Consider the following 12,806-nt stretch of genomic DNA (forward strand, 5'->3'; position numbering starts at 1 on the left):
GATCCAAATCTACCCTCTTGCAGTTTGAACCCCTTCCCCCCTGTTGGAGTGATATATAATGTTAAAATATGTTCCATGGGTTGAGAAATTTTGCATGCACCAGGAAATCATAAAATCTAAGTCTGTTAGTATTTCTATTTCTAAAAGGGGGTGGGCTAGAGTCTTTTTAGTTCTGCAGGTACTAGTGTATTCATTTTTTCCCATGTAATTGTGGAGTGTGAGTAGATTTAATTATGAATAACTTTTACCTCTTTCTCGTTCTTTCACTAGGTCTTAATTACAAAAAACTAACAGATGAAAATGAAAACCCTCTGGAAACATTGGAGCCCGTCCTTACAAGTCAAAATATCTTATCTATTTCCAAACTGGCTCCCAAAATTCCAAAAAAAGATGGAAGCATGCTGTCACCAAGTTCTGTTTATGCTGTGTGGTTACAAAAACTTTTTTGGAATGGTGATCATCATCTCATTAAAAAAATACCAGAAACCATGGATGAGTGGCTACATGCGTATGATATGTGTTCAAAATACTTTGATAGACTCGATCCAGATGATATTGCTACTTTCATTGATGAAATTACTTTTTCTTCCAAAGCTGTCACAAAGGTAAGGAGATATTTTTAAAGAATTTTAGTCCTCAGGTGGAGCATATAGTATATGAGTTCAATATACTATCAAGAAGAAAGTCCCAGGAGATGTTACAGTTTTCATTTTGCAGCATTTAAAGATAAATTTGTAAATCTTCCTCTGCCTTCCTTTTCTTTTTATGACAGCCAGTATAAAAAGAAGGGATTTTTATTCACTTAGGGGAGTTAGATCTGTGGATGTGAGAGTTTTGAGGGAACCCCGAAGTGTCTGTGTGCTCATTCAACTGAGAATAAGATATTGTGTATTTCATAGAGTCATTGAAAAGAGTTTGGGTTGGAAAAGACCTTAAAGACCATCAAGGTCCAACCTCCCTGCCATGGAGGATTTCTGCATTTCTTCCATATATCTTATCTAATATAAACTTGCTCTCTTTCATTAAAGCCATCCCCCTTGTCTATCACTATGGACCCTGTGGAAAGCTCTCCTGCAGCCTCCTTTGGCTGCTCTAACATCTTCTCAGAGCCATCTCCTTACTGAACAGCCCAACTTCTCAGCCTGTCTTCACAGGAGAGTTGTTCCATCCCTCTGTGCATCTTTGTGGCCTCCTCTGGGCTCAGTCACTGTCCCTGTCTTTGACATAGATGTTAAACAGTGCTAGTCCCAATACCAACCCCTAAGGAGTGACACTTGTCAGTGCTGTCCATTTGGACATTGAGCCCTTAATGAAACTCCTTGTCGGCAGCAAACCCAGCCAATTATTTATCCACCAAGTGGTCCTTGTGTCATATCCATCTCTCCAGTTTCTGTGTCATGCCGAACAGTGTCACATGCTTTGCACCAGTCCAGGTAAATGACACCAGTTGCAGTTCCTCTTTCTTCATTCACCAGTTCTGTAACCCTGTCAGAGAAGACCACTGGATTTGTCAGGCATGATATGCCCTTACTGAAACCGTGTTGGCCGTCACCAGCCACCTCCTGATTTTCTGTGCCTTGACATAGATTCCAGGAGGATCTGCACCATGATCTTGCCAGTCACCAAGATGAAACTAACCAGCCTGCAGTTCCCTAGGTCGTCCTTTTTTTAAAAATGAGGACTATGTTTCCCCTTCTGCAGTCAGTGGGAGTTTCTCCAGACTGCCACAACTTCGCAAATGGCTGGACAGTGGCCTAACAAATTCATGTGCCAACTCCCTCAGAACCCACAGAAGCATCTCATGAGGACCCAGGACCTGTGCACCTTCAGGTTCCTTAGATAGTCTTGAGCATGAGCTTTTTCTGCAGGAGTTTATTCTTCATTCTGCTAGTCCCTTCATTTGTTTTCTGCAACTTGGGTAGCATGGCTGGAGCACTTGCTGGTGAAGACTGATGCAGAACTGTTACTGAGTGATTCTGTTTTCTCCATGTCTCAGGTAACCCCGCTTCTTATTTCATTCCAGAGAGGGCACACATTTTCCCTAGTCTTTCTTCTATCACCAATATAGAAGCTTTGCTTGTAGCCCTTGGTGTTCCTGGCAAGATAAAGTTTGAGCAATGCATTAGCTTTCCTAACCTGATCCCTGGCTGCTGGGACAGTTCCTCTGTATGCCTCATAGGTACCTTTCTTGTTTCCACCCTCTGTAGGCTATCTTTTTGGTGTTTCAAGTTTTTCCAAGAGCTGCTCTTGCATCTCTTCAGGTCTTCTAGCATTTTTGCCTGACTGCTTCTTCTTTGGGATATTGTTCCTGCTCTTGAAGGACGCTAACATTCAGTATCAACCAGCCTTTTTGGGTCTCTCTTTGCTTTATCCCATGGTACTCTACCAGGCAAATCCCTGAAGTCCAGAGCAGCGAACTTTCTGTGCACCCTCCTCATTGCACTAAGGATCTTCATGGCTGCTGCAGCCCAGGCTGATCTTCATTGTCACATAGCCCCTCCAGTCCTTCTTTGTTGGTGAAAACAAGTTCCAGCATAGCACTTCTCCTAGTTGGTTCCTGTATGACTTGGAGAAGGACATTGTCATCAATGCATTCCAGGAGCTTCCTGGATTGCCTGTGCCCTGTTGCATCCTCACTCCATCAGACGCTGATGTGGTTGTATTTATTTACTTATGCTCATCCTAAAATTCATTGTGCCACAGTCTTGTGCTTGTACCAGGCTTTTGCATTCAGAATAAGATGTTCCACAAAGAAAGTATTCTGGCCCAATGCATGTGGTTTCTAAGCACTGTAATAATGTCAGTTATAAACTGTTGTAATCTCCATCTGGCTGAAAGCCTAGTTTTGAAAGAATGCACTTTCATGTGTGTAACATATATTACCAGATGTGGAGTTTCTTTTTGCTCAGTGAAACCTACTTGCAGGGATATTTCTAGCATAAAGTTTTGCCCATGCATTCTTACATATCTTTACTGTGAAGCAAAAAAGAGAAATGAGATTTCTTTTACCTTATAAAAAGATCTAGAGATGTCTTCACTAACTTTATCTGAAAGGAAAAGGCAATAAAATGTCCAGGGGTTTATTGTGTGTATCTTCTTTATTTTGGTTTGTGACAGTTTTTCTGAGGTATTTATACACCATGTTTAGTGAGGTGAATTTCAGTTGTTCTGTCTTTGAATACTGTTTTAATTTTCCCACAATATTAGTATAGGTTTTTAGAACCCATCTAACTTCTGTCTATATAAGAATCTGGTGACAAAAATGCTAGCTGGGATAATAAGAAACTTTGTCAGCACAGAATTTATGCTGTGATCTTACTGTCAGAGTAACCAGCATATTTTCTTAGTAGTTCTATCAGCTGTCTCTGAAGCCTTTTTAGCAGAACTATTATCTTCACTTAGGTGTTTTGATCCCTTTTATCTCATAAAGGTACTTTTTCATGCTTATGAGCAATGATTCAGACTCATCCTGAGATCTTAATTGCCAGACTTGACCCTAAACTGAGGTAGCAAGGGCATGGCTTGTCTAATGAGAAGGAAGTACTGTCTTTACATATGGTGATTGCAACTGACTACTTGAAACTCTTGCTGGTAATGTTTCTTGAGTATTTCAAGGTTATTTCTCCTTTATTCCAGATGAATGGTGCAAGGAGAGAGTGGATATCCTCCACTGTGTGTCTGTTTTGAAACCTTGATTATTTTCCTTTGTTTCTATTCAGCATTCTGACACATTTTCTCTACCCTCTTGAGTTGAGAGAAGGAATAGCATGAAAGAAACACTAAAGGCAAGATGATTGTGGTTTGTGGTCAGGCAGAATTTTGTAGTAGAGACCTGTTAGATTTTTGGCTGTGAAAGATGCTCAAGAAGTGCGTGAACCAGTTGGTCAAATCATCTGATGTGCCACTGGGTTTGGGATTGACAGCTTGCAACTAATTTTGCCTCAGGATCCTGTTGAGTTCTCAAGTAGAACTGTACAATGAGAAATTATCATTGTAGAGCCTGGAAACTTATCTCTGAGGTCTCTTTCCTCTGCCTTTCATCTGGAAAACACTTCATACATAAAAGCAGCCTTTTGGCTTGCATCTGTTACTTAAATGTTATGTGTTTTGAGGCTGCCGTGGTCATGTGCTCACTCTTTTAACCTCTAATTCAGCACTTTCTTCCCAGTCTAGTTTTGTGGCCAGATAGTTTGCTATATCAGTTTCTTACTCCCACAGCAGGTGCATATTTAACTACTGTATGGAAGTGCTAATACTTAGTGAAAATGCAAAAAAACATGGTCATTATCATGAAATAATCTGTACTGTCCTGAGACAATTGAGTTTTCTCTCACAGAGGAAATTTGAAAGGAAGCTTACAATGAGATAGTGAAGTGGGTTTTTTTGGAGTGTTGAGAGGTGAACTGGCAAAAAAACCCCAAAAAACAGATGTTGGATAACCTCACACCTCTCTCTCACTCCTTCAAAATGTCAGAAGGGGAAGGTGGGAAAGAAGAGAGAGAGAGAGACTGTTCCAGGGAGATGATGAGGTGCACTCCACTGGTATTCTTGTGGAACAGTATCTCCATCAAAAACCCCTTTTGGTCAGAAACAATTGAGAAATTTCTCAAGTACTAAGAGGTAATGGGACATTGGTTACATAGCACTGTGTGAGTTAGGCTACGTGAGTTCAACTTCAGAGGTAGCATTGCTGTTGTTACCATATAGGAACTTAGGAAACAGATATCAAAATATCTCTGCTGTTGCAGTATTTCAGTAGAAGTAAGGAGAGGCAGTGGTGGACCAGCAGAGCAATAGGCAGCTGCTTCTGCTTGTGAGTCACTTGGAGCAGAATGTGTAATTATGCAAAAGGGAATGAAATCTCAGAGGTTTAGTGGTGGCTTCTGCATCTCCTTGTTCTTCCTGACAAAGACAGGAGTGTTAGGGGTTTTGACAGGGGCCCTTTTATTCACCTGTTCCTTTCCACAAACTCTGTGTTTTAGCTTTCTCATGAATTGGGCCAGCAGTGACTGAATGAGCCGTGCTTGACTGGGCAAAGGGATTTGAGAGAATGTCTGAATTTGGAGAAGTGGCTGTTTGCATTTATGAAAAGACAACTAACATTGTTATACTGACTGTAGTTCAGGATGTGACACGGTTTTAGTTACTTCTAGTTCTAAGAGGCCAGAGATCCTTTTCTCCCATGTGTCTTGCAATCAGTAGAAATGAGATGATTAGATTCAGTTCTCAGGCATTAAGGGTTCAGGAAGTGGTCAGACTGTGTGGTGGGAACTGTTTGACCAGACATGCATCACAGTGGGATTTCAGTAAACCACAGACATAAAGTAACATGGTTAATCTAGTTGAAGAAGGTACAGATTGATGCATTTTTTTTTTTTTTTGGTAAATGAAACAGGCAAGGAGCTCAAGGCTTTGTCTGCACCTTCCTCACACATTGAAGGGCTGAATTATTGATCCCTTGACCACAGGAGATCACTTGAGAAGGTTCCTGCTTGTGGCACTTCTACTCATACACTTTTAACTCTGTATAACTATTTAAGTCTTTCTGACTAAATAAAAATCATTCAGTCTCTGTAATGTTAAGAATAGGCTATTTGAGTGTATGGAACAGATTTCTTCCTAAATGGGACATATTTCAAATATTCATTGGAATGACTGCTTATATTTTTGCATGCATTTTGAATCTGTCATCTTTTTTCCCAGCAGCTCTGTTTGCTTTTAAATAATACTGATGTCATAGTTTCTTAATTATAGCAATGATCATATCAGCTTCTTACCATGATGATTTCCCATTTGTTCGTGTTTCTGTTATCTTTGTGAAGCATTTTAGATAGATAGTTTGCGTGTTTCTTTTTGTTTTTTAATTCCTTCATTGCCAGCATTTTGTTCATTGTGCTGGAGAGTTGGTTATATCTTCAAAGAACCATCTGTTGTAGAGCTCATAGGTCATTGCCCTGATGGTTTTTTGATTAACAGTACTCTGGAAAAAAAAGCCTAGCACAACAAAAACACAACTGAAAACAATATTTTTAAATCACTGTGTTTTCGTTATTGAACACACACTACAAATGGAGCTTGGCACAATATGTTGATTAGAAGAGGAAAGGGCTACAGCTTTAGATGGGAAAAGCAGAATGAAGAGCAATGGTATCATTAGTTAGGCATTCTGTAGAGAAAGAGAAGCTGAAATTTTCCTTACATAGGAAGTCTCTTGCAGCCTTCCATAGATTCAGCCATATTCTTTCAGACTACAGTTGATTACATTTTTTGTTTAACATTGCATCTTTTATACCTTCTTTACCAAATTCTGATTTAAAATATTAAAAAGAACTTTTCTTGCATCTTAATGATTTTAGTTGAGAGATTGACTTATTTTCTCTGAGTCAGTAGTACTGTTTTGACCATTTTCTTTTCCTTTTTGCTTCCTTTAGCAGGAATACAATGTCCACATTTTGACCACATACCAAACAGATGTGGAATGAAAGCCTGTTACCACTGGACTTGAACCCGAATCATGTTTTTGACTTTAAAGACACTGAATGCTATTTAAAATAACTGTATAAAAAAAGCTCAGTCAAAAAAAAAGCCCAGAATATTGTTCACTATCTTTTGTCTGGCTGATTGACTTAATGCTGTATAAAACACTAAGGATAAAGACAGGGCATGACATTGCCTGAAGGTGTACAAGAAATGTTGTTACACAGCATGACTGCATTCAGATGTTACTTTTTGAATTACTTGGCTTTATTTTATGACTGCATTCCAGTTCAGTTGGTTTGCCTTGCCTGACCTTGTTTTGTTTGTGGATATTGACAGTACTTCTTTTTCTAGTATCAGTGCAAGGGACTTTCTTGTGTCTTTCATTTATAGAGTTATTTTAATTAAATCTGCTTCGAGAGTGCGTAGGAGGAAACTTCACTCTTTTTTTTTAACTAGCTCCTTAAATTTTTTCCAGATGAATTTTACAGGGTCCAGTAGAAATGAAGTTAATTTTTATCATAGCAGCCTCAATGGGGCTGTGCTTTGGGTTTGTAACTGAAACAGTGTTGATACCACTGGGATTTTGACTTGCTGAGCACTGCTTGTACCGTGTCAAGGCTTAATTTTTATCTCAGCACCTCAGCCCTGAGTAGGCTGCAGGTAGGCAAAAAGTGGTTAAGGGACACAGCCAGGACAGGTGACCTGGGCTGGCCAAAGGTGTGTTCTGTGCCATCTAATGTCATGCTCAGTGGTAGCAAACAAAGAGTTGGGTGAGATTTGAGGGATGGAGCACCTCTCCTATGGGGAAAGACTGAGAGAATTCGGATTGTTCAGCCTGGAAAAGAGAAGGCTTTGGGGTGACCTAATTGTGGCCTTCCAGTACCTGAAGGGAACGCACAGGAAAGATGGAGACAGACAACAGGAAAAGAGGGAATGGCTTCCAACTGGAGAGTAGGTTTAGGTTAAGGTTATACATTAGGAAAAATGTCTGCCCAGAGAAGCTGTGGATGCCCCATCCCTGGAAGTGTTCAAGGCCAGGTTGGGTGGGGCTTTGAGCAGTCTGGTCTAGTGGAAGGTGTCCCTCTCCAGCGCACTGGGGTTGGAACTAGGTGATCTCTAAGGTCCCTTCCAACCCAGGCCATTCTGTGATTCTGTGATTGGGCAACAGATATAGGAACTGCACTCAGCTGTTCCATCTGAACATCAAAACCCATTTTTCATTATGAGGGTGATTGAACACCAGTTGCACAGAAGGGTTGTTGAGTCCTCCCACATTGGAGGTGTTTAAGAGCCACCTGAATGTGGTCCTTGGCCACAGGCTCTAGGTGGCTCTGTTTAAGCAGATGCCCTTTGGTGGCTCGTTCCATCCATTCTATGTTTCACTCTTGCTGAGATCTCGGGTTCCTGTGCCATTAGAAGGAGTGGAGCTGTTACCATAATCTCACACTTGCATGTTAATCACTGACAACAAGAGTAGCAGGGTCAACATCTTCACATATAAGTAAATGTTACTCATAATATACTTTATTAAGAAGTACTTATATACTCTGAGGAGAATAGGCTTATGAGATGAGTTTTCACCCTGAGGGGTGAAATCTGTTGAGGTGAAATAGTATGTGATGGTCTTTGATTTGAAAAGAGATTTTTAGGATTTTTTGTTACACATTATAGCCTATAGATTTAAAAATCGTCTTAAACTGTAAAAACTTTTTAAATATAAAACTTAACTTCACATGCAAACAAAGCTTGAACTAACCCCTAAGCTACATTTTTATCACTGGTTCTGATACCAAATCTCATTACTGAAGCAGACTAGAAGTATGGAAGAGAGCTATTCATGGTTTGGAATAAAATAACCAGAGAAATGTTTGTAGTGCTGCATTTTGGGACTATGCAAATGTGAATGCAAAATTAAAACAGGCTTGCTAAAAAGCTGTATTTTCATTCTTCATTTTTTTAAAATCTTAATGCTTCGTTCTACATGTGCTTATGGCAATTTGACTTCTAAACTGGCAGTATATTGACACTGTTGTCTAGGATATAAGTTAGATGAAATACTTAAATTATTTGTCTTTGGTATCTCTCTTAATTGCATTTTGAACATTAGAATGTGCACTAGAAGAGGAAAAAATGAAATATGTCGCTGTTTTCTTCTTTTATCATGTTTTTAAAATGGATTTATAAATCCAGCTGTGGTTATTAGATTTTAATGTGATGTGGAGGCTATGAATTTTTCCTTGCTTAGAGTAAAACCTGATATTGAGGCTATGTTCACAGTAGCATACTCAGTTACTGCTTCGAGTAGGAATGGAACTCTGTTGCATTTGAAACTGTATGGTAAAATTCCCTTTATATTGTGTTAAAACTGTCAAACTTTCTTAGCTCTGACAATTATGTCCACTCATTTGGCTTTCATCCTTAAAAATATCCAGTAGACCATTAGTTTGGTTCACAGTAACAGCACAAAAAACCAGGAGTGAACTACAGATCTTTCCCTTGTGACTTTTTATCTAGGGGAGGGAAGGGAAAGTATGAAAACTGTAAAACTTTCCACTAAATAATCCTTATCAAACTTTTTATGGCTTTAGAAGTAGCTAGTTTAATTCATGCTGTAAACATCTCTTGGACTTTGTATGAATAATGCTGTAGCAGTTTATTTCCCCTCTTTTATGATAATTCATCTTATTTCCTATTCACTGTGTCATACAGATTCAGGCTTTTTTTCTCTATTCATTGTGTATTTCAACTTGAAAGTTGGAATTGTTTGTGTCTTCTTTCAGTATTCCAGTAACTAAAACACCTGATGTTAAAAGTACCTCATGCTTTGGGTTTAGAGTTCAGGCAGAGGACACTCCCATCCATTGGAAAGTATACTGCAAGCATTGTTAAAATGGTACTTGAAGTTACTACAAATGAGAAAATTATACATTAATGTCTAAAATCATACTTCAGACTTTGTTTTGGTCTTTCAGCCCAAGCTGGGTCTTTTCCCAAACAGGAAAGCCAGACTTTATTTCAGTTTAATGCCTAGATACAGCTGGTTGTACAGGTGTTTAAAACTACTGTATAGCTGCTGTTACTTGGTCTTTAAATAGATTGATTTAAAATTTCTCCTTATGGGGTTTTTGCTCCTGGTTATGGTCTTATGGTCTTATATTTTAAACAGTGGTCTAAACAGGACAAAACTGATCTTAGGTGAGTTGTCAGTCGGTCTTGTAAAGCAACTCTCAGACATCTCTCAGTGAAGAATTAAAAATCAAAGATTATAAGGTGGCAGTCTACAAAAATAATTAATATAATTAGGAAAAGAAGTTCATATGGTTTAAAATGAACATGAGTCAGTAAAAAGAAGGACAGCAGAGGAAAGAAAAGGAATACTGATCATTTTAATAAATGACAAGTCAGAAACAAAGTTGTTTCCCATTAAATACTTCATTTAGTTTTATGCTGTGTTGTGGAGCCACCTGACCTCTTGGCACTGCTGTAATACAAATAGTAGTGTAGAGGTAATGAATGAATAAATAATTGAGCAATCTTTTTCAGCTGCCAGTTGAAGCCAGGATAGAAGTGACTAAGAAGGCTATTAAGGCAGTCAAACATCTTTCTGAGAAATCAAGAAAAAAAACTTCAGATAATGACATGAAAGATGCTGAAAGCCCATCTGCTGCTTATGAAGAAACACTGAATCATTTGCAACAATCTCTTGCTCATCTGGAAACACTCACTCACAGTTTCATCACTTATTTGAAAAGCAGCAAACAGGTAATGATTACTGATCAAGTGCTTGCTTTGAGTGTTACCATGATGTCTATCACTAGCAGTGATAGACATCAATCTTCTGTCATATTTTATTAATGTTTTCTACCTTTGCTTTTGTTGACCTGGGTTTTGAAAATTCAGTTCCATCAATCTTTTTTTTTTCCCTTGGTATGTGTTAATTCCTAGCAGAAAGGAAGACTGATACAGCCCTGTAAATAAGAAGTACACTGATTAGTGTTCCAAAAACTGTCTGTTCACAGGATACACTACAGAAGTATGGCTATTTATATGATCTGTCAAGGTCGGAGAAAGAAAAAATCCATGAGCAAGCAGTAGCCATGTGTATGGATGGTCAGCCCCTGGACATGGTGAGGCAGTTGTTACAAGTGGCTGTTGGAGATCTAGGCCTTTCTCCCCAGGATATTGTCCAATGTGCTATCAAAAAAATTGTAGGTCTATTAAGGTAAGCACACCTCCTTAATTAAGCACAAAAATATTTCTTCTGGATTTTTGGGAGGTGTTTTTTTAGATGGTTGTGTTGGTTTTTTGTGGTTTTTGGTTGGTTGGTTTTTTTGTTTATTTGCAGTGAATACTTGTTTGCTTTTAACGTCTGGATTTTGCAGTAACAGGAAAGTTTTTTGATTATGTTATTGTTTACCTATAATTTCATACTATATTTTTATGAGTTGGGGAAGCCTGAGCAATTTGAACAAAGTAAGACAGAGCTTACAGGTGCTGTTTAGTTAAAAGCATTGGCTTTACAGCATTGCTCCATTATGTGTATGTGCCCTTGGGAATATTTGTAACATTTACAGCAGCACATAATTCTTCGTTCTTAAACAGAGTTAAAAGGCATGTTTATTGGAAATGGTAACTCATGCAGGCATTTGGGCAGCAGAGGCCCAGTAATAGCTTCTGCTACAACAGTGTGTCCTACCAGAAGTCATACAATTTCCATCTATGGAAAAACTAGCTGAGCCATTTCTGGGAGCTGGATTTTTTTTGTGCTGGTTGGTTTGGTTCATTAGAAATATTTTATTCCCCCTCATTTTTTTAAGAGAGTGCAGGGAAGCAGGGAGGATAATTTTATATCATCCATTTTAAATTGAACAGGTACTTCTCATTTAACTACTCATGCAAAACTCTCTTCTGAAGTATTTCTGTTTCAAAGAGATGTATACATGCATACATACAAGTATGAAAGAGTATTCAGCTCTTAGATGTCTGGTAAACACTTTTTAGCACTTCTAAGACCAGTTTAGAGAAATAAAACTTTGAGAATTTATCCTGTTGTTCTGCATGCCGAAAAATTATATGGGCAGGATGATCTGAATGCATACAGAAGGAATTGGAAAAGAAGTCTAGCATGGAAAGTTTGCTATGACTCTACTTTTTCTTCAGCATGTATGTATATATTACAGCAGATTGAAGTGCCACAGATGAAAAGAAGGCAGCCTGTCAAATTGTTTGCAGTCCTCTTTGGCAGAAAATTGATTTCTCCTGTCACTCAGTTAAAGAGTGTTCACAGCATCCTCAGTGATGATAGAGCTTTTGCACAGCAACATAAGTAATAGTCTTTCTTGTCTGGGTTTGTCCATTTAAAGAAGAATAATTTAGCTTTAGATAATAACTGTCCTGCTGTTTCTGACTAGCAGTGTGATGTATCTGGATACAAAGCTCACAAAGTCCAGTTATTTTGACTATAATGAGTCTCATTAACATGCAGAATGTGAGAAACCTATCAAAATTCTCCTTTCCACTCTGCTTCTTATCAACACATTTCTGTGAACTGAATTACTTGTTCTTTATATGCATTGCAAGGCTGGGATGGCTGCAAGTTGATTTAAAGTTCTGGGACAGTGACTGTCTCCAGTAACTCCTATGCAACACTTGGCTGGAAAGAGGGGAATGACTGTCTCATAGAGAAAACTGTAGTGGGTGGGCAAATTACTTGTAAGTTTCAATTAAGATGGTTTGGTGTGTGTTGTGACCTTATGTGGTCAGTAGAAATGTTCCACTCCCACTCTGCTGCATTTTTTGGGAAAAGAAGAGAAAGATAATTTCATACCATTCTGAACTATGGAAAGTTTATCTACTACAATGATAAAGAGCATGAAGTGAAAACCCAGCATCAGCTAAAATGGGAAATACTTGAGATAATACCCTCCCTATGATGAAATTCAGAAAGGGTTAATATTATAAAGTACTACCTATAATCTGAATATAGGGAGGAATTAAAAGAAAGATTGTTACGTGACATCTCTTAAGCCTGCTGGTATTCCTTTTGTTGTTGTGAATAAAATTGGATTAATTTCTGTCCTATGATCAGATGTTCGCTTTTCAAGGTACAACACAAATTACAGCATTTTTTCAATACTTGCATTTCTAATTATTAGAAATTAAATTAAAGAAGTAGTCTTGCCTGTGTAGCTGGGAAAGCAAACTTTTACTTGATAAATGCAACATTTCAAGGGAATACTTTTTTTAGGTTTATTTACTGGAGCTTTGATATGTTACACAGTGTGGTTATTTTATACAGTAGTTTTGAAAGAGATTTTGTTGGAAAA

General features: G+C 38.4%; 1 protein-coding gene across 2 annotated transcripts in view; it reads left to right on the forward strand.

Moving 5' to 3' along the window:
- NBAS (NBAS subunit of NRZ tethering complex) overlaps positions 1 to 12,806 on the forward strand; it is a 160,080-nt gene that overhangs the window by 105,801 nt on the left and 41,473 nt on the right. For both annotated transcript variants that reach the window (XM_064411911.1, XM_064411912.1), the window contains exons 44-46: positions 271 to 605; positions 10,024 to 10,242; positions 10,500 to 10,702. In XM_064411911.1, the coding sequence (XP_064267981.1) occupies positions 271 to 605; positions 10,024 to 10,242; positions 10,500 to 10,702 (757 nt within the window). The remainder of the gene's footprint in view (positions 1 to 270; positions 606 to 10,023; positions 10,243 to 10,499; positions 10,703 to 12,806) is intronic.

This window comes from Passer domesticus, chromosome 3, assembly GCF_036417665.1.
Source record: "Passer domesticus isolate bPasDom1 chromosome 3, bPasDom1.hap1, whole genome shotgun sequence".
In the NCBI taxonomy this organism is placed as follows: domain Eukaryota; kingdom Metazoa; phylum Chordata; class Aves; order Passeriformes; family Passeridae; genus Passer; species Passer domesticus.